Source organism: Lampetra fluviatilis, chromosome 7, assembly GCF_964198595.1.
Source record: "Lampetra fluviatilis chromosome 7, kcLamFluv1.1, whole genome shotgun sequence".
Classification (NCBI taxonomy): domain Eukaryota; kingdom Metazoa; phylum Chordata; class Hyperoartia; order Petromyzontiformes; family Petromyzontidae; genus Lampetra; species Lampetra fluviatilis.
Window position 1 is genome coordinate 3659262 of NC_136281.1, and position 23545 is coordinate 3682806.

At 44.0% G+C, this 23545-nt stretch overlaps 1 protein-coding gene across 5 annotated transcripts in view; it reads right to left on the reverse strand.

Moving 5' to 3' along the window:
- Positions 1 to 8967: 8967 nt before the first annotated feature.
- BIRC6 (baculoviral IAP repeat containing 6) overlaps positions 8968 to 23545 on the reverse strand; it is a 149365-nt gene continuing 134787 nt past the window's right edge. For all 5 annotated transcript variants that reach the window (XM_078858192.1, XM_078858191.1, XM_078858190.1 and 2 more), the window contains 2 exons: positions 15068 to 15202; positions 8968 to 9966 (listed from right to left, as the gene is read on the reverse strand). In XM_078858192.1, coding sequence (XP_078714318.1) covers positions 9604 to 9966; positions 15068 to 15202 — 498 coding nt within the window. In that variant the 3' untranslated portion in view covers positions 8968 to 9603. The remainder of the gene's footprint in view (positions 9967 to 15067; positions 15203 to 23545) is intronic.

Below are 23545 nucleotides of genomic sequence, written 5' to 3' on the forward strand. Positions count from 1 at the left end.
GCGTAATCTGTAGCCACTAGCGACACCATAAAGCCATTAACGTGACGCATCGATTCTATTAGCGCTTCTGACACAATGCCCAGGCTGGGCACATCATCATGAAATCAGTGTCCTGCCACTCGCATGGAATATCAATTCCCCACGGGCGATTATTCGTTGAAAATTGTCTTGAGCCCAGCAGCATCAACGTTCACCATTATACAATGAGCGACAAACACATTAAAACAAGGTGAAAGCACATTCGCGGACTTTAAAAGGTGTTGGAACATCCCATTAAAAAAAATATCTCACCTCCACTGCTACTAATATACGACAAGCAAATATTCAATCACTGCAGCAAGCAGTGTAATCATGGTAATTTCAATCGGTCTCGTGCCCCTATTCAACGGAACCATTTCGGATGAATCTGATTAATGCAGTTTGGATCACAACAATTTTTCACCTTTATTGGATCAGTCTCCGTTAAGGCTGTACTGGGTAAACACAGATACATTTTAATCTCACACTCTTGGCCACGCTCACACATCTGGGACGTGGATGTTCTACTTTAAAAAAAAAAATTGGCAAAATGTGCAGCGATTACACATTGTGTTCAAAGACAACAGCGATACTGCTTTGGGACCCACAGCCCTACTCGGCGAACCTCATCTCCTCCCCTTGGTGCCTACTGGTGCTAGCGTTGGTACATTTCCTTTATCATCTTTGCTGCCCCACAGAGCACCATATACGGGACGCTGTCCAATTCAGCGCCTTTGTATACCACCAGACAATCTCATGACTCCCCCGTTCCTTGTGTTCGCATTTACACATTTGCCAACCGACAGAAATGAGCAATGCATAATTTCCCAATACACATTTGAAAAAGAAAAATATTGAAAATGGAGGGTTGCAGATGGACATTCGAGGTCCGCCGCATTACGCCGATGATTCAAATTATATAATTATCAGAGGCCTCTAGAGGCATATTTGTGGCGTGTAGGGCCCCTCCTACGCGTTCAAACTAGCGCTGCTGTCAGAACTACCACTAAAAGTTTCGTCTCGTGCCAGCGCAACCACAAGAGCCGACTACTTTCTGGAAACTTTTAAGCCCACGAGAGCCACTGAGCTGCACCATGTGTTACACGGGGAAGGGGAGATGGGGGCGGGGGAACCCAGACTATCCCCCGTGATGCACAGGGCAGACGGATGACCGCATCGCGTGTTGGCGACCCGAAGAGCTGTGGGGGGGCAGGGGGAGTGGGGGGGCAGGGGGAGTGGGGGGGGCGCAACGCGTCTGCCTTACGATGAGGCACATGGATTACACGCCACCTGCTAGATATATTTTGTGCATCGCCACAATTTAGGGCTGTAAAAACTCTCCCTCCATCACTCGTCCCATCTCTCAAGCAACACGGTTATTACATAAAAATAAATGTGTAGTACACTGCAATTTAGAGATTCCCTAAATAAAGAAACCCGGAGATGTGCATAATGAAAATGTTCTAGTGTTGCGCAGCGAGCCTGGATACCGGATTAAGAGATGGCTGTGATTAGATATTACTTGCGAACAGAGATTAGAATGGTGCCCCACTAAGTAGCTAATGAAACATTAATAGGTGATACAATTTGTTCGCAACAACTTCGTGCAAATGCTTTGCGACGATAGTTGCGGCCACAACTTAATTGTGCTGCCAGCGGTCTCGTTTCAGAACCGCGCCTTTCGTGCTGCACTCCGGCGTTTGGAATGGATCACACACGACCTTTATAAACGTCACCGTCAACGTGAACCAAAATGTGTTGATTTGTTTGACCTTGACAAATATTTACAACAACAAAAAATGCGTTTGGCCTCCCTGAGCTCTATCTCTCGTCTGCGTGTATTCCTTATTCAACCAAACCAAGTTAAATTTTGATTGAAAGCTTTCGTGACTGCAGGGATTCATATTATTGGTTCTTTCGGTAGTCACGTAGAAGGGAAATAATAAAATAATACAAATATAAAACAATAAAAAAAATCTTTATTGTTAAATATATAATAAAACAAATCTACATTTGTTTTTCTATTTGTATTAATTTCTTATTTCCCTTCTACGTGACTTTACCGAAAGAACCAAGAATACAAACCAAGTTAGTTTACGTAACAGCTGATCAGCCCCCCCCCCCCCCCCAAGGCGCGATATGCGAGACCGCCGTTGCCAAGCCAGCCACGTGGCTACGGCGGGATTCGGCGCTCGCTGTTCACGGTGCGGATGCAGCAGCAGCCGCCGCCTGGAGCGCGCTTATCGCGACGTCGCGTTACCCGGCCTCGCGTGCTGCACCCCTCGCACCCCACCACCCCCAATCCCCCATGGGGACGGTCACCGCGTGCACCCTCGACACCCTCTTTACAATAACTGCCGCTCCTGTGGCGCATTCTAAACAAAACACCCACAACTCCTCTCCCGCCTCCCAGTATCTTCTCATTCCCCGCAGTTGTGGATGCCCTCCACCCAATGGCCGGCGGCTTCTGCTATGCCTCCCCCTCTCGATCACAAATTGTGCCTCTGCTTGACAGTGGAGACGCATTTGGAAATCAAGACAGCTGCTGCATGCAAAGCGTTGCCACCGTTCTGACAACATCACGACTTAAAATGCGCTCCACTCGGGGAATGCAGATTAAAAATGTGCTATGTCTTTAAAATTGCCTCTGTATAACAACCCCCATTTTCCCACCGAGTGTACACAATCGATGCGTGTTTAGCCTGCATGTGAAATCACCATCGTGTTTGCAAAGTAACTTAGCAGCCTTGAGCTGCACTGAGGTTTCTGTGGGAGACAAAATGGACATTATGATTTATCTATTTTTGTGCAAAGTTTCAGATAGAAATCGGTACATGGGGTATTAGGTCTATTAAAGTCGTAATTGCATGCCACATGCACTGCTCATTATTTATGTGCTCTGCGTCATCCTGCGACCCACGGGTGGCAGAGAAGGCCGGGGAATAACTCTTGGTGAGATTGCCTGTAAATACGGAGTGCAAATTTGTACTGCGCACGCACAGGACCTGAGCAGAGCAACACAGGTCCTACGGGGAGTCACGCCACCCCAAAACGCCATCATGGCAATCAAACCAACGGTGCAAAAAGTAGAACAAATGGGGATGGTGAAACTGAATTTGAAATAAAGAGACAGTAACTATTTGCACACCAATATATATATGTTTTAAATTCCCATGCCGATCACATGCAAATGCCACCTAATATTATTTATCAAATCAGCAATTTACATACTCTTGCATGTGCCTATTTGATTAAATGTTTCATGTAGAAATAAACATCCGCTTCCAGAATCACAAACCATCATTACATAAGTATCCTGGTTACATGGCAAATCATTCGTAGCTATTTTATGCAGATGTAATTCTCCAAATTTCATCATGGGTTCAAAATGCGCAGGTTATTGTGATGAAAGGGTACGATTTAAATGCATTTAGAAACATGCACAGTAATACTAAAACCAACAAAATCTAATCAACTAGGACCTCCACAATAACACCATAAAAAAAAACATAAACAGTTTACAGTCTCTCCAATGATGGGGAAATTCTAAACGTGTTTCATATTAATTTCCTTCCCCGGTGAAAGCTTTAAAGTCACCCATGACATTAGAACCCCTAAAATTTGATATGAGGACACTCATAGCTGGCACAAGCCAAATCGAGTATGCTGCATTACACCCTGGCTCTCCATTTTTCCAGCTTTCTTCAGCGTTGCCATGACCAAAGTTAACGAACACCTGGTTGGGAAGCCTTTCCCGACACCACGTGCCCAACAAATTCCCTACCTATCATCTGTGTCGGGAGGACACTGTCAAAGTTTGTTTTTGTCAGTGCACTTAGCAAGACTGTCTCAGCAACAAAGGCACGTGGGCATAATATTCCCTTCCAAGACGCCACCTCCTATTAAATTAACTTGCCCCCAGCGCCAAACAATGTAGATGCCCCCCCCCCACCCTGTGACAGGAAACTCCATCCTGCCAGCCCACACTGGGAGACTCCAGTCCAGCCTCACGATTGTATTGGCAGGTGCGGGTTTCCTGTCCACTGAGGTGCAGTGGTGTGCTCCCCCGTGGTTATTGAGCGGCAAGCGCGCGCCGCCGTTGAGCGCGCCGCTTGGCTCACGGATGTATTTGTCTCTGCCACCGACTGTTCTGAAGACAGGTGGTTGAAGCCCTTTCATATGTAACGTGCTGCATACCACATCAAAGGCCGTGTGACACATCACAACCCGCGGCGGCGAGCATCAAACAAACAATGCAACGGTCACAAAAGCAGCATCATAATTGATTTTTTGTTCTCATTTTAAAAACAGACGCACAATGCAATATTTGAAGACAATTCAGTAGAATATTATATTTTATTTTCCCCATTTTTTTTACACGCTCATTATTTGTAATGGCAGAGACTTGCAGTCTTGACACGAGTCGCGACGGCAGTTTGCTGCATTCCTCGACTCAGCTTTTATTCCACCCAACGGAGCAGCCAAACTCGATGCACACATTGCAGAACATTTCAAGCACACGTGTTCTCGGCTGCGAAAATACCAACAATGCGTTCACGAGTCTTAAAACTTCAGCACTCATCAGCAACCCTTCTGGATAGTGAGAAAGCAGGAGCACTGGGACAATACGTGGCTGATGCAGTGACCAATGAATGAATGGCCACGTTTCAACTCTTAAGTTGCATTTGCGCAACTCCTCTTTCCCATAACTATTTTCGCTCTCCACTTTACTTTATGAATGTTAATCTCAAGATGTGCATTTTAATGCACGAAATCCCTCATCCTTGACAATAAATCTTGCCCGACTTGTCAAGCTTCATCTGAACGCAACACACGGCGCAGGATTTTAAGCCATATCCACTTCACGTCAATAGCTCTCGTCTAGATAAAGCTCGTCATCTTTTTCAGGTCTCGCTTTCCAAAGATATGTCGTCTCATTTTTGGTTTCTACTAATCGTACATACACACATGCTTAATTGAGGTTGATGGGTAAACCTTACGACCCAAGTTCGATTCCCGCCCATGGCCAAGTGATATCTGTGCAAGCCCAGGGTACCCACATCACCCGGCAGTGACCAGCATGATAAAGTCAAACAAGCCCCATGACCGAAACGTTTGTGGAATCTTGTATCCAGCAGTAGATGTGACAAAGCGCTGTAGAGAAATTACTCAACATACGAAAGCAACGTTCAATATATCCACAGCGAGCCCCCCCTCGAGTATCGAATAATTATCTTCCACAGCTTTGATGCCAACACTTGATCACAAATCTCCAACACCTCAAATCACTGTATTGGTTCGGTCTGGGGGGGGGGGGCAGGAAAGTGCACCCGGACCCCCCCTTCCTACCCCCACCGACATGTACCGCAATCAGTCCCCCTCCTCTAAGATGGCAACATCACACCACCACCATGCTTCGTCCTACTGCTCACATGCTACATCTTGGCTGGTTGCGGAGATGTGAAATATCTCTCTTCTTCCCTCCACGTACAAATAAAGAGGAGTTTGAATTCAACACCATGCGAGTTTTTTGTACCGGTCGTATCGAGCCCAGTATTCTTCACTGATTTTCAGAGGGGAAGGGGGGGGGGGGTGCACTTACACCGATAAGACATCACCAGTGTGAGGGCCGCCACACATTTGAAACCATTTGGGTTTGACAGCAGCACGATGATGAGAGGCGCTTTCACATTCGTGTATTGTCGGGGGCCGCACGAAAGGCCACCAGGAGCCACCAGGGGCCCGCAGACCTTGCAATGAAGAACGCTGACATAGCCGTATGTTTTGGGACTCCTCGGTTTTGTACAACATTGCATGTGGAGTTGTCCTGTCGGTTATCTTCACCAAAAAACATGAACGATACTGGAATTTACAAAGATTCCGAACTACGATGTGACATTGGCCTACTTGAACGCACACGTCATCAAGGTCCCTCCACCTACAAAGCGTTTTGTAAAAGCTCGCGATACATTTCTTGCGTAAATGACACTCAATGGCAACGATTGAAAGTTATTCTCATCCACCCATATGCGTTTCATCATTGTAATGGCAAACAATCGGGGAGGTTGTACACATTGCGGTGTCTCTGCATCACCTTTCAAAGCCACCAGCGCAGCGACAGGTTGGTCCCAGTTGTGGTTCAATGGCAGCAACGACAACAATGTGCAGCACATTGACTCAAACAGCTTAAGAGACAATTTTATCAACTTGCAGCTTATCTTATCGGTCAGGTTTACCTCTGGTACCTCAGGGTCAAGCGATGGTGCCAATCGCTCAGTTAGCCATTTACTAAAGGCCGATAGGATCGGAATTAATTTCGTGGCCTTTTATTGCCTTGCGGCCCCAACTGGACTCCGTCTTGCCTGCAGGGACGGGTGGTGACCCAACTCCACACCCTCCTCCGTTGCGAGTGTACTCTCCGTTTAATTAATCCCGATGTCTACTTAAAACCCCAAAGCAATTAATTGTTCCAACAAGTACAACTGTCCAAATCTCTGTAATTTACCAGAAACGGTTGAGTCTACGTCCTGTAAGTGCCGCAGTTGGAAATGGCCAAACCACTATTATTTTACTAGGGAAGGCCCACTGAGCTATCTAGCTCTTTTTCACAAGTGACCTGGCCACAATTGATAGCTCACTAAAGTGGCTTATCTTGTGGAAGTGTATAGCAGCAAAGTACTCTAAACGAATGTTTCTAAATGTGGAGGGAATAAGCGGAGGACCCGAAGAAAAATCTGCGCGACTACAGGGAAAACATGCCAACTCCAAAAAAACAGGCATTAGGGTCGGGATCGAACCCATTACCTCCTGTATACCAGGTGAGGTAGTTAACATCTTGCTGGCGTGGCACCCCTTGCTACCCCCCCCCCCCATCCATCCCTGCAGGGCTCTCCAAATGCCAGGTTGATCAAGATTGAGACGAATGGAGCGGATCCTGTTGGTTGCAAGCCTCCTAAACTAAAATCGGTGGCTTTGTGGGCTTGCATCAATCCCTGTGCACCAAATGAATGTGTCACTGCATTGAGAGAGCAAAAAAATGAAACTCTAAAAAGAAGATTGCCAGATAACTCACATTTAAAGAAACCCTAAGCGAGAATTCCAAGGAAAATTGAGCAAATATTTACACGGAAAGAATGTATGTTGAAACACATCGCGAAAATCTTTTCCAACTTGGTAAAAGATTCTCATTAACTTTCAACGTAAATTTCGAATCTTTTACAAAGTTGTGATGGGCAGACAGAATGAAGCTGTGAAAGCACTGTAAGTATCAAGCTTACATCAATTGCCAGATCGCAAACTGAAACACTACTTTTTCAAATAACATCGTAATAACTTTAGCAGATACTTTGACTTACGACATGTTTACAGCTGCGTCACAGCATATGTGCAACTGTGACATACAACTCAGGATTCGTTGATGCATTTTAATGCACTTTACAGCGCAACGGATGTTTTGTAAAATTGACCAATCAATCAATGAAGCAGTGATCATTTACAACCCATAAGTTAAACTTTGCACAAGTGTGATATTAGCCGTGCACATTTTCCACAGAAAATACAAATCGCTTATAAAACAGAGATTTTTAACCGTAGCGTCTTTCCTGTTGTATAGTCCTTAAAGAGTAAAAGGGCACGTTTGGAGATGCAGAGATTAAGCTGGCTGCATGGTGTATAGCCTCTTTGATTTAACACAATCTTGTGGCGTTATCAGATTGCTAAGACATATTTAATCGTACTTCATCACAGGATAAGATTAAACACCATAAACAAGGAAAGTGTGTTTTTTTACTGGCTAATATTTTGAGGCCCTTTAAACCGTCAATACCTGCTCCTCTCCGATTGCGTCCTATATTCGTTTTTGATAACCATCTCTACTGCACAAACCCTTTATTATGGTGTGTTTTTGGCACAAATTGAAAAAGTGGTATCCAAAAAAATAACTATTGGTTTTATAGGATTTATCAGCCTCACGGCTAGCAAACATTTACGGTCATATCACACGAAGATATCACGATCAAAAAGGTTAAAGGTTGGACATTTTACCCACATCTTCAGGAAGCACCGGAATGATAACACATCTTCAGCATGGCTAAACCAGATGTGTTTCTCTCAGATACAACTGTTCGTCATCTTTCCAACAGATAAAGTCCAAGTCAGTCGTAAAGACTATCAACATCACTTTTCCCTATTCTTAGGATAGAGAAACGGAGCACGCAGACAAAGCAATGCATTATTAACTATTAAAAAAACCCTCTAATTATATGTGACACATGTCTATGGTATAAAAGCAGATGACAAAAAACAAAAATGATTATAGGATGTGCAAAAACTAGAACATATTTAAAAATATATATTCGAGGCGTATTGATAGGGGTTGTTAAAAAAGCAATTGCCTTAGCGACGTGCTATACCACGTATGGATGGAATCTCTTTCTTGAGCCCAGAGCAACATTCGAGGGTAAATTATGGTATATATGTGCATCCATTGTACCAACTGATGTGGTTATAGCTGCCGCAGTGCATTACACTGCTTTCACGGCTATTTTACCCAACACATTTGAGTAAATTACGACGGAATAACAAAGGGAGAGCAGGGAAAACAACAGCATGAATTCTTAATACGCAAAGGACACTGGTCTCTGATCAGGAACAGCATGTCCTTCACTGCACCGTACGTCAGGCTCCAAGCTGCAGTCATCTGTCCAAGTGTAAGGGCGAGTTGGATGAATGCCCCTGGTAAATCTGCCTGCCCATGAGGACATATCTATGGACGATTCCTGCGGAACCATGTGCCTATTGTTAACCAATACTAACCCCGAGCTGAGGACCGTGCTGCAAGAGCTGCCTGCTCGATTTTACCGAATGTACCATTCTCGTAATGTTTGATGCAATTACCGAAAGAAAATCTTGTGGGTGAAAAAAAAACAAAGCGACAAACACAGACATTAGTAGAATGTTGAGTATGCTTTATTTCAGCATCAATGGCTTGGATAGAAATCCAAATGGAAATAATAAAATGTGAAAATATCTCAGCAAGACACAATAACAAACACTTCCAAAGTAAACACAAGCTACGCGGATTAAATAATACAAGTGTTGGGTGATATTAAACAACTGTGAGATTGCTGCTATTAGACAGAAATTATGGATATTTTATTACATTTAGGTGGCTGCTTTATATGACCCCCCCCTCCCCCACCGTGAATGTTTCCCATCATACCACGATAGATCAGCATTTTGGAGTTGGGCCTTTGATGACAGAATAAATCACCGTGCTCTTCTGTATGCAGTGGGATCATCAATACATAAATCAGTCCTCCTACGAGAGGAAGTAAAAAAACTGCCGGGATTTCTTCGGGATTTGGAGATGCCACACATCACACACCTCTCAGCAATGAAAATTAAACCGACAGAAGGCTCAAACTCCTTGTAAGATTACACAACAGCTGATAAATTATTCAAGTCCCACTTGTCCACACTTTGCTGCACAATGCTGCACACAGCTCCCTAAAGGTGTTTGCAGTCCGAGGCAATGCCTTTCGATGTTATATTTTACGTTGCCCATGTCAACAGGCAGGTAATCGGTCACAGCTTTCCCATGTCTGATGAGGTCCCGTCATCCACACCACCCTCAGCTGGGGGCAGTTCTGCCTTGGTCTCTAGCTCTGAGCCATCTCCGGGAACAAGCTCAGTCTCTTCCGGATATTCTGCAGCTAAACTCGGCCACTGGGATGCACCGGTCACTAGACCCATCATCATTTCACCGAGAGACCCGGGGCTTGGCCTGCCTAGTCCCGAGTCGAATTGACTGCCGTGCAGAGGCTGCTGGGAGCCGGTGTCGCTGTGTAGCATGGCAGCCGGGTTCGCCGCTGTCATTGCTTCATCCGGATCGAGGCCGTCGGGGCATGGCAGCTTCATGAGCACCTCCCGCAGCTGTGCTGTGTGTCGCTGCACCCCAGGACAGACACAGAATACCGCATCTCACTTGGTGCACCACGATTGTGGTTGATTTAGCCTGAAAAGTTAGTTTACTGAACATGAAATATGCGATGATTTTTTTTTTAATGGAACAAAATAACCTCGACCGTTTTCTTTTGATGCAGGATATCAAATGATTTACAATTACATATAATTTCTATGAGGCTTTTTGGAGAACATCAGCTACAGCACCAGCCACTGCGGGATGAAGGCCTCTCCAAACTGCCACCATCTCTCACGGTATTGAGAAGCAACACTTTACCTAACACCTTCAAGACAAGGTTTTTTGCCTAGCTAAAAACTTGATTTTCTAGCCCATGCCCCCATCCACTGGTCGATTAGAATTAAGTATGAGCATATGCCACAAGGGACCATAACATCCTCATTCCATGAGCCCAAGAGAAACCAACGTGGAAAATAGGGGAGAAGGGGGGGGTGAGAAAGAAGACTGACACCTAAACAAAACAGTAGAGACGACTCAACATGTACCTGTAAATAAACAGGAAAGGAGGTATGAGAACAGAACCAACACATGCAACTTACCTGAGCAAAGGGATGAACCCAGACACAACTTCCCAGTGATTAGAGGAGTTTAATGTAGGGATGTATGGCAGGGAGACCAGTGGACAGGTGGCATTACCTCAAAAACCAAGATTTTATCCAGGTACAGAAACCTTTTTTTATCTTCGTCTATGCTGCTGGACACTATTAGCAATCATACCAAAGGTCGTAACTGGCGGAGGGACAGGTAACTCCTCGAATGGTAGCAGACAGAACTGTTCTCCCAAAGGAGCATCCTGCAAAGCCAAGGTGTCCAAGCCTGTAGTTTCTGGCACATGTATGCGGTGACCTCCAATGACACGTTGAATGCCCTGGCCCATGATTCCCCCACTGCTCTTGTTGAATGGTCCTTTAACACCTCGGATGAATCCTTTCTGGCTAGAGTGTAGCAGTGTCTAATGCGCTCCTATGGCCATCCAGAAATTCAGACCTTTCAGGCCACATTTCATCTGACAGCGTTCCTATACAGGACAAACAGTTGCTGTGATCCTCACCAGCCCAGCACCTGTTCTGAAAAACCCAGGTAAGTGAACCTTACCCTTTTAACGTCCATGCAGTCAGACGGAAACGCCTGACGTCTGGGAAACACCCTTTGCCCCACCACAGTAGGAGATGTAAATACCAATGTTAACCCGGTCCAATGCGAGGAAAACAAATGTTGTCCGGCCCAATGAAAGGCAAGCAACATAACGAATGCCCTGCCCTCATCCTGACCACCACTCGTGTTGTCCCAGCAAGTGAGATACGATTTCTGGCAAATCCGAATAGGAAAATGATGTGAGGCCATATGCACTGCTCTGAGTTACTGGAGAATGAGGCTCCCTTCAGTGTGTGGTGGCCATTTGCAGGTGAGCTACCCACTCCCATGCGCTCGCATCACTCTAGAGGATGAGGTCTCGTGGAGGGCCCCCCAATGGTCGACCATTCTTCAGATTTTTTCATGCTGTCCACCAAGGGAGGCTCTCGACCGCCTGTTCGGTCAATATGACCCACCGATTGATTGTCGGGAATAGGGTCCCAATAGCACAGCAGAACCCACTGAAGCAGCCTCATATAAAGGTCCGACCAGGGCAACAATTATGTTGTTGAGGCCACTGGTCTGACTTGCAGATCTTTGAAGTGCTGGCTGATGAGCGCTTTTTTGTCTGGTCGACACATTTGGCCCTCATCCACCTAGATGTCGACTCTGAGGTGGTAAATTCGTTGGGTTGGATATAGGAGGCACTTGGTCAGATTCACCACCCACCTGTGGTCTTTGAGCAGCTGAAAGACGATGTCAGTCTCCCACTTGAACTTGGGCTTTATGTAGCCCTGATAAGGTTGCCAAGTTGGTGATAGATGTGAATTCTCAGTTTGCTGATTGCCGACATGAAGATTACGAGAAGCTTCGTAAAAATTGGAGCTTACGCCAGACCAAAAGGTAAGGTGCAATACTGCTATTACTGTATGAGGGCATATAATCTCAAACAGTGGAAGGGAAACAAGTACATTGGAACAATGACTTTGGCAAGGTAGGCCAGCTCCTAGAAGTCCAGCTGGTATCTGTTCCATGATTGGCTCAGACGTCCAGAGGCATGAAAGGAGGTAAAGGGCTTGCGCAGCTCCACCTTCTTGGTATCGTATACCTTCTTGAGTCGCTCGGAAGAGCGCTCAGGACTGCTTTTGAAAAGACGGTCAACTTGGTACCCTTTTTCCAAATCACCTTTCTGCCCCGGACCATGGCTACCACTGCCTGTAAGGCAATAGTCATAAGGTCCCTGCTGATGTCAATAACGAACTTGACTGCATCCAGGATGCCGAGGTAGACAGGGTCCCTGGTAGCCACACTCATCCTGGACGATTAACTCATCCTCGGAGGTCGACACATCCGCAGCCGGATTCTTGGGTGTCTGACCTTTTGAGTGAGCTCAAAGGTTTTAGTGACCTCCACGGTTGCACCTGCTTCCTGCTCCTCATGATGAGGTGGAGCTGCCCTGGTGACGAGGTCTCCATCCTCTGAGAGCTTGTCAGGAGTGCTGGTAAGTGCCTGAACAACCACCCTCTTTCTGCTGCTTTCAAGCAAAGTAACAGCTGGTCGATCATCAGCTGTTCTGCAATTGGTGATGTTTTTAAGAACTCTAATTTAGTGTTAAGGTGAAGATTGTTGATCACAACATAATGAAGAATAATCATGAAAAAGGACCAAAACACTAAAAAATGTCATCGAAATTCCAGCTTTCCAACAATGTATGACAAGACACCACAAAACACCATTTTATTCAGGTCTTATGCCTGCTCAATGCCTGTCCAAGGGCTGCATCCAGAGACCCAGGTTCTGCACTTGGTAAGCGAGTAGGCCGTTGTCTATTGCTCTGGCACGGCATTATATTACGCAATGCAGTGTAAATGCGGTGCAATGCAGTGTAATGAAGGTGCTCGCAACACTGCCACAATTGATTTCAGTCAAGGTATTATAAAATTGGTGCTGTGAAATACAAGTCTCCACAAATAACTGATACCACAACTAGATTAATAGATATTTTAAGAGTGCTGTGGAAATAAAGTTACGGAAATTTACGTTAAATTGGTAGCAAGTTCAAACGAGCCAATGGCTTGCTCACCTTTGTAGATGACCCTGAGCCAGTGGTGGAAAATTACACATTCACATGGCAGGGGTCAGTCTGTCCACAGGAGAACCACTATTGAGTGTCCACAAAGTCAAACCCATTTTTATTGAGCCCAGGGGCATAATGAGCTTTTTAATTTATCAATAAAAGCAAATTAGATGGTTGTTTATATGATAAGCCAATTGAGGTTCCACGATTTACACCGGTGCAAGCGCACTCTTCATTGATCCACCTTCCAGGCTGGTTTTTTGACGTGATGTCGCTTGGTGCTCATGTGCGAGCACTGGGGGCGACCTTAAATCAAGATATGTGCCTAGCCCAGAATGTAACAAGAGCACAGCAGGTATCGTTTTGCTATAAAACAGTGGGAGCAAAAATGGCCCGTTGAAAAAAAGAATCAAACACTTGATAAATACAACAGCATGGAGGTAAATGGGAAGGGTGGAATTTCAAGCAGAGCCTCCGATAGCAGCTGACAGGATCATAAAATACTGTGTAGGCTGCTTATAATTCTCTAACCAACGGAGCCAAATTACTCTGTCCAGATTAATGGTCGCGCTCCAGGCTCTTTTCTATATATCCCTTTCTGCCTTCAAAACACAAGACAGATGGAGGGCTCAAGCTGGGCGCTAATGCATAAAACAATGTGGCAAAAGAGAGAGAAGCATATTAACTCCAGGAGCGGCAGGCAATCCACACGCTGGTGTGGGACGAGCTTTGCCTCGGAACAGGATTATGGTCTGTGGCGTATAAACAGGAAGGGTTTGCAGGAGTTATCCCGTCGTCTGCTGCATAAACTGAATTTATCTGAATGATGGTAGAAAGGAGGTGGGATCGCATTACTGCGATGAAGGGCTGCGATGACTAACGTGCGCTTATGTAGCCGTGAGCGGAAAGGCTGTCTTCGCCAATTGCAACAGAGAATGCAAAGGAAGCAATGCAACGCAATCATCTCAACAGCATCCGTGATAAAAGAGAATTGATTTAATCCATAATAAGATCATCAATTTAAAATTGCAATTTGAGCCTATTACTCATCAGTCTTTCCATTACGAACTATTAAATTAACCTGAGATGTAAATGTTAAATAAAATACGACTAAGTTAATTGCACCTACAAAAATGTTTTATTACTCAATTTTTGATTTAAAGATCTATTACATGTTTTACTTTAAATGGCTCAGATAACTGCTAATTTCTCTCCCAAGTGGAAGTGTATTCTTTGTAGCATACTGTCTGTATGCACGTGTTCAGCGAGCAATCGCACGTGTGTGCGTTTGTGTGCATTTGTGTAGACACCAGATCAGCTTAACAGCAATAGCAGGTGACTGCTCGACTTTAGTGCAGCCTACAGGCTGGCAATTATAAATTCGATGTTTAGCCAGGGGCATGCACACATGACCGGCTGGGTACATGCTGGGCTAAGCAAAGGCATCTGCCCGACGACTTCAGGCCTGATCAGCAATTGAGAGCCCAGGTCCTTGAAACATGTGCCGATTTTCACACTCTTACAAATGTACTAAATAAGACAACGTAGTAAGATGCTTCTAAAGCATTTTAAAACATCTTGCATAAATTGGACCAATTTTGGAATCAAAACCTATTTATTTAATATATACAATTCTAAATGCAGCATGAATAATTGCATTCATCAATACTACGCTTATAAGCAAGTTGCATACACAATAAACTAGGCACAGAATTAAGACATTCACATGCACTGCCATATTAGCACAACAAATCAGCTTAAACTCATGGTTAAGGATTTCATGACGAATGTTTTACAACCAACCCTGCGAGGACCGCACAGCTCGGCATTAGCTTCAGATAAATGGTGAAGTATTATTTTTTTTTACGACACAAGGTCTCGTTGCAGCTGCTACAGGACAGGATCTGGGGCAGTACCTTGAGCGCGGCGGCGTGGTGTGCCATGGTGCGGCCCACGCGCTTGTCTGTGCTGTACTGCTGGATGTCGGCGATCCACTCCTCACACTGTGCCATTATCTCCACCCTCTTCAGGTAAAAGTGCTTGAGAATAACCTGCCGAGGAGGAGCACACAGCACACTAAATGTCATACATACACACACACAGAACACACATACATGCTTCCTCTTTCAGCTGCTGAGAGCAAGTGTTGCTTGTAAATGCCTAACAATGCCAAAAACCGCACACAGCGATGTCGTTAGGGCAAGCACTAAACCTGGCCACCTTGGTGTCCTCCAAGGCCCGTGATAATACACATCGCAAGCACACGTCGTAGGGCGATTCACCCTGAGCGACACCCACCAGGTACATAAACTAACTTCTTCTGGTATGCACGACCAGGAAGTGAACCTTCGGTGCCACGGTGGTGAGAGGGCGCCACAATGGCGCGATATGTTCACTACCTCGCCTGGTATACAGGAGGTCGTCGTGGGTTCGATCCCAACCCCGACGCCTGTATATTTGGAGTTTGCATGTACTCCGTGGTCATGTGGATTTTAATTGAGGACCTCCGGTGTTTCTCTCCATATTTAGAAACTTGCATTAGTATTTGCCTGCTATAAATGTCCACGTGATAAGCCACTTCCCCGAGCTATCATGTGTGGCCAGGTCACTTCTGAGAAAGAGCTACAAAGCTCAGTGGGCATTTCCCTGAAATATAAAAATATAGTTTTTTAGCTTAATGGTGCAGTTCAATAACCATGTCCATCTTCTCTCAAGGCACACACACAGAGTTGCACAGATAGATCCACAATCACTAAGAGACACAAATATGTGGGCAAACGAGAAAATGTGTAGACAAAAACACAAAAAAAAACGAAGAACTTGGCTTTGCTCACGCAAACGATGAGCACATTGACCAACAGCCTTGCCAAAATGTCACTGCTTACTTATCATGTTTTGGTCCATATGTAGTTTGCTGTAATAATGGATTTGAATGGTTCAAATTGACTCAAAACTCTGCTTACCCCGAGCTTAACCTATCAAAACAAGGCACCTGTGCATGATTCTGTGTGCTGTTGGATGCACTTATGTTGAAGAAGAAAGCAAAACCAGCGAGTGCGCAGTAACAACAAAGTACAATCAACTGTGCACGTCTACTTCATTGATACGACAAATCTAAAGTGCTTTATGATTAAGACAAATTTTTCAAATATATAAAAGTTCACATTTAGAAATACCAATAACAGTAACTCACAGAGGTTACGCCATCATTAGCTGTATGGTATTATTTATCGTCTGAATGATGCCACTTTCATGTTCCCCCCCAAGCAAACTCATTGTGTAAACAGAGGAATTCTATGGAGAGTTGTCATTAAATTACTATGGGTCAAACATTAAAATGGGTTTGGTAACTACATTTTAAAATATCACAACACTGAGCAAACACACGATAAAAGTGGTAAAACTTTTTGTTAAAAAATAAATAAAGGCCAACTAAGTCATGTTCTGGTAAATATAGCCGCAGAGATAGAATTGCATACCCACCCACCCACTTGGCCACAATAACCTTGACATGAGCAATGTTCAACCCAATGAAAGGAGCTATCCGAGATGAATCTCCAAATAATTGCACACACACAAAACCTGTTAACATCCGTTAATTACAAACGTTAATTGTAATGCAAATCAGTTAGCTTCGTGTGCTCAAGTTCAGGCCACCCTGGAAAATCCCACCTTGTAAAATGATTTGCCATAAAGTGATAAAACGTATCGCAGCATCCGTGCTCAACGACACGCGAGCCAATTTGCCTAATGCCTTAAGAGGTAAGGCGATGCTTCATCATTAGCGGCAGAATCTATCAATGACAAACAACGGCGGCTCCCTACTCGCACATGGCATTAATCATATCTGGCAGCAAGTAAACCGAGAACTGTTTAGTGTGTCTGGAGGAACGTAATTACCGGTGTTGGAGTAGCTATACTTCTTCGCTATGCCGTGGCAAGTACCGCCTGAGCTGGGGCTAATTAGACGGTATTACGCCCAACGAATTTGTTACATTCACAAACCGCACGCCGGCACAGACACCCTGCATGCCGCCACAAACGTGGCCAAGCCTGCACGAAGACCGATGGCACCTGTCCTGCGACATTGGCTTGAGAGCACAAGTTTCAGAGCTTCATCGTCAAACCCCAAAGAGAAATGTTTTCCTCCTAAAATCTCTCACGACACATCCAAACATCAATAGCCAAGGCAGCAGTGATTCACGGCAGGCTGTTATTCGAGTCTCTGTATACAACGTCAACACCACCTCTGCAAGCTTTCCTCGACGCTACGTACCAGGCTAATGTTTCTTCATAAGTTCCGCATAAACAAATATTTTTTCTGCAATGTGTTTAGACTGCTTAAATCAAACCGATATTTAATGCACTGCAATCTGCATCCCAACTGCAGCACTTGTGCGTGACACTGCCATCACAGATCCCTGTGACCCAGCAAGCCTTAACACCACCTCCCTCCGACCGAGCAGGATACTATTAAAGCGCCTGTAATCACAATAACAGCATGATGGCATAAGCCACCATGTGTAGCTATCTAAGTGTCACTTTAAAGTAGAGATGCAACACAGACATCAAAGCTTAGAATATAAACATTTTAAACAATCAACTGAGAATCTTCTCAGCCCTGAAATCACCATGTGGTTAAGGAGACATGCAGTACTCTGCAGTCTCCCTTGAGTGCAATAGCTCAGAAAAGCTCCAAGTCTCCAGCCCGAGCGGTCTCTATTATAGTTCACTATCTTGTAAAGAGCCATTTTATTTGGGCTTGAAAGAAGCAAATGATAAGGGCACACAATGGGCAGTTACGCTCATGCTAGGCCGAGTCTGTGCCACACTGCCCTGGCTATCATCAGCATGATTGTCTTGCTGCGTTCTACACGCTTTTATTTAACTCATTCTGTCTGTTGTTGTTGTCGTCGTACACCTCAAATCTTGCAATTCAATTTTAACCCACTTCCCAATGTGCTATCGACTGCAAACTTCGTAAACTTACGTCTTACTGATGACAATACTATATTCTATCATTAAAAATATATTTTTCAACGATCTTTTTTACATGTTATGTTTCACCATGGGTCTAATTGTCCACGCTCAACTGACGTTGGCTGTAATTGACCACGGTCCCTTACGTTATGGCAAGCCTCGGGGCCACTTTCTGGAGTCGTGGAGTTCTTCCATTACTCGTACGGTACATTTCATTAAAGCGTGTTTTGAAAAAAGTATTTGTAAATATTACTTATTATATGGAATACAGAACACATTAAGGGAAAGGAAATACAACTGGCAGTACTTTAAAACACAAAGAAGTTATGTGGACTATTGTTGGCAGTATTTAAAATCTGTAAATGTATGACAAAAACACATCATGATAGAATAAGTGCAGACAAGACGCAAACATATGTAAAAATTACAGCTATTTGTGCATATGCAGAAACCATCAGCATATCTTGAACACGTGATTTGTGGTGCTTTCATCATAGGTCACCATCAAAATATCAAAATAAATTTCAGCAAATGTGACCGAATGACTCATCAGCACCGGTGTTTTTTACTGCATGAGTGATGCCTGTCAGTTGGTCACAACTGCTCACGTTTATTTAGATTCTTATCTCGGATTAAAGGAACACATTGAGCTTCTTCAGGAAATGCTGATGGTGTATGGATATGCAGAGCCTGTGCGCTCTAAACACATGTTTGCGTGTAGTTTGAAACATGTGTGTTGGCAGCGTTGCACAGGCATACATTTTCAAAGACCAAATTTATCATATACACTGAATTGAGACGTAAACTTATGATATCCTAAAGTTGAGGTCAATGTTCCTCATTGTCCAAAATGGCAGCCATCTCTGAAGGAATAATCATGAGCTCCCCCAAATGCCAAAACTTCCCAAACGTAGTGACCACAACGGGCACAGTGGCCTTCAAACCGCAGCCAATAACATTGCTTCAATGACCTTTTCTTGATCAATTACCTTTGTTACGATTCCACCACCACACTCTAAGCAAAAAGATGAATACATTGTTATTTAATGAAAGAAATTAAATTATTCCGTGGATTTCTGGTGTCCACTTTGCCTCCGTGAGTGTACACTTTTCTGAAAAATCGAGTTTCCTTCATCTTCATAATTAATTGTAGTGTGTTTATGAATTGACTACATTAGGGCACACGGAGTGTACTAATAATTAAGAAAACATTTTTACGGTTCTAATTTTTATGGCAGAAGAAGAAATGCACATTTCTTTCATGTTCAGCTGCAGTGAATATGTAATAAAGGGGGGGAAATTTCAGTAAGTTTTAATTATGCAATAAAATTACTCAAGTAGTATTGAGATCAAAGCCCATTCACGCAATCATGCCGGGTGGTGGTGGTGCATGCCTGAAATCCAGCGCTGTGGAGAAGAGCATTCGTGAGCCACACAAATGTCGTGAAACTTATTTCCCATTGGTATTTAGAGGTGCCATTCCCTGGCTTACCAAGATAAGGTGGTCACAGAAAATGTGGACTACATCTGTTCCATTCTGTATGGGTGGGTTTTCTCTTGGCGACGCGATTTCCGCCCACAAGTAAACACGAAATGTCTGAATATGCAGGAGGCCGCAGAGCTTGGACAATTGTTGGCGCCGGCTCGCTCAGCACCTGGCGGCCTTCCCACGTCCGTGGTTTATCGCGCCACAATGATTCTCTCTTCAAGAGTGAGCGAATACTGTACAGCGTGTTTCAAATCAAAATGGTGAACTATTAATTAGTATTATTATTAATAAGCTGAGGCACTTCAATTTACTAAAGGGATAATTACAAATCTGAAACCCCAATAGACTAAAATGGAGCACTACTTGTGGGCTTGGCTGACTCAACGAGCCCCGGGGTGCGGTCGCCATGAGAAGATTTTGCAATTCAAATTGAAAAAAAAATCTGCATTTGCAGCCGCCATCCCCTAAACCTGTAGAGGAGCAGCAGTCAAGGGCGATGGACGCAATAAGAACATGCTGGAAGGGCTGGTGGTACCATGTGTACACAGCCCGCGCACGCAGCATCTCTGCAGGGAGCTGCCATTGTTCACTGTGGCATGGTCGTACCGCAGCATTTATTGTGTCTCTCAAGTGCCACTCAAAACGCGTGGAACATTTCGGGAGAGGTACGTCACAATAGCAGAGGTCACCCAAAACCAGAGGTTGGCTTGTGTATAGTCTAAGCATGGCTTTAAAGGGCTGTTGTGAAATGGTTTAAATAGCATAAGCAAACAATGCGCCTCACCCAAGAGCATCCGAGGATGTGTTGCGAGTAACACATCCACACTTGGTAAGGACTGCAGTCACTCTTGGTCATTATCAGACTGGCATCCCATCTCCATGGGCAACTTGACAGCAACATTTTCCCACGTTAGTTTGATAAAGGGCAATGGAAGTGGCCACGTAATATTTGCTGCCATGTCCATTTCATATGCAGTTTTCGTTGTAGTTCATTGCAGATGAAAGGGATGCTACAATTCAAATATAATTCAGTAATGCAATCCTACTGAAAGGCCATGAAGATGTAAAAGTAGAGGACCTATTAAAATCGGAGACATATCGACTGTTAATAAAGGTATGGGCTTAGAGAGGACATTACAATAAGGAATGACAGCCATTGGAAAAATGGTGATGAAATGACAGGCGAAGGAAGAAACATGCCCGAGATGATGACCGCTGCAGAGGTGGGAGATGAGATCAGCATGTGTGCAAAAGCATGAACGAGTGTGGCATCGCAGGACCACGAGAGATGGAGATGTGGGAAGGCCCTTCATCCAGCAGATGATGAAATTAAAGGAAAGTAAACGCCAAGGGCTTCGAGAGGAAGCAGGGTCACAGCGAAACTTGCTTTCCGGCAAGCGCCGCCGGTTAACGCTTCGCGTCAGGCTGACATTCCCGTTTGACACGGCACACTGTGTAAAAAGTACCATGTGACACGGAAATAAGACGTATCAAGTAAAATGTGAAATGTACTTTCAACAAGTGAGCTCATAAAAGGTACCCGAGTACAGCAATGACCCAAAGCAAAGCTGTTTTCCGGACGAGCAAGGCACATGGGGGCATCATCACATGAATGGCAGTTCAGCCTATGAGTCTGGGATTAAAGTTCACCAATGTGAGCGTGATGCTCCTGCACAGTACTGGCTGTGCCCAGTGCTGAACGTCCATTTATATTTTTTATTGCATTTCTATTTTGGTGGGGTCTATCCCCTTGAGAGGAGCACGGTCTGTTGTTTTAGGTTTTTAGGGTCAGGGTTAGTGCAGGAAGGCATTGTTTGCACTGCAGGTAGGCTTCACATCGGCATAGATGTTTCATCGTTTTTATTTATTTTCAGGGGTTAATTTCAATCATGAAACATGTGCTCCTATTGGATGTTATAAATGTGATTTAAATTATGTTAGCTATAGATACGGTAATCCCTGACTACTCAAAATGCAATATTAATGCAGACTATTGACAAGCATACATAACCTTAAGGTTAGACATTTTTGGGAAAATTGTTACGTGTGGGACAGATTTATTATCTTTTGGCTATGAGCTTTCACACGTGTCGTATTACAATAAATGTGTCGCTCAATTGTAGATTCCTAAGTCTGACTTTAAAAACATATATCAATAAGTGTCTTATATAAACAGTCTGCCCGACAACCAGCATCACCACCATATCAACGATGAACACCGCAGAGTGGGTTGGCAGCCAAGTGCGCCACTCGCCTCACTCAATGGGAATTCTGCATTGGTTCATTATATTAACTGCATAATCAAACCGTCAACTTTGAGTACAAATGTGATGCTATGTGATGAGAAAATAGTATTCGCTTGCCGCAACAAGATATTCACCGTTTCAATCTTCGGTCCGATCAAATTTTTACGTTAAAAGGCACACGGATTGTGTGTGGCCTTCTCAGAGTGTTGCCCTCCGCCAACCAGATGTGGGCCTTAACTAACGCGGCAGTACCCTGAACATTCCCACTGCAGCACAGTGGCCCTTGCCCGGCGTCACAGACTTCATGTCTTATCAGCGAGCAAGCGCGCTTAAGGGGTGTGCTGGGTTGCACCCTCCAGGCAAAATGCACACAGTTCATTAATTAGTGCTGCGGTCTGGGATTTGCAAACTAGCTCTGTGCATGAACCCAACTTCTGTGGCGTGCAAGGCTTGTCTTTCACTATTAATGAAATGCAACATTATGCTAATGTCTCCAGCAGTCGTTTTTTAAAATGCAAGCTAACTTCTTTATGTCAAGAACATAATACTAAAAATGTTGTCTACTTAAATTTTTTTAAAAAGATTATTATTCCTGTGAACATCTTCGGATGAACTCCGAATTATTCACTGCCGACCGACACACAATTACAGCCACAGCAGGGCTCAAAGCTTGCACAGCCAACCAAAGTGCCAATGGGCAGTTTTATTTTTTTTATATTAGGAGCGAGATGATTTGAAAACAGAATTTCATGAACACTAAACATCCAGAAATAGTGAGTGGCCTTTACAGGTAAGAGGTAAGCAATGCTAAATTAGCGGAGAAAGCAACTAGAATGGGAATGTCCTGTTATAAGAAAATTGTCATTGTTGGAACAGGTTACTCGTGCAAAACAAATTGCATTTACAAAGCAAGTAAATGCAATTAACATTTTAAGACACTGAAAAAATTAAGGCATGTACAACTTGGGTGATTTCAATACATTGTTAATCACCATGATATTTCATGATGGCTAATTAACAGTATCCAATTAGGGTGCTGAAAAGCACCATGAAAGAGATTAGCACCACTGCTGTTCCATTTGGTTGATCATTACAGTGGCCTGGTCAGCCGTGTGCAACCAATGGCTGTTTATTATATTGTTATAAAGCATGTCTTCACATGATTGCCCATAACTAACCAAGGTAAATGGTGAATGATCAATGAACTAAGCATATTGTGCATATGATGAACTAAGCATATTGTGCACATGAATAATCTGTAATGCTAGCAAAATGAGGATAAACAGCCAACATCACTTTGGAATATAAAACATGCGTAATATGGTTTGCTAAATTTGTAAATGTGCAACGAGCCAGTAGATTGTGTGTTCTGTCTGGACGTTATTTTAAAAAAATCAAACACAGCCAACACACATTAGAACTAGAAGATTATAGACCCAATTGCATACCATTGTGCGCATTGTTGATCAAAAATTCACCGTATACTTTAAGGGATGAGCCACTACTTGTGTTATATCTTTCGAAACAATATCAATGCTTTTTTCACACTGCAGCTTTTTAATGTATTACAAAGAGCAGCAAACGCTATCAATTCAATGCTTGCCACTCGTGAAGTGCATAATGCTCTAGCAATTAAAAATACTGACACTTGCATTACATAAGGTAATGAAGACATTTCA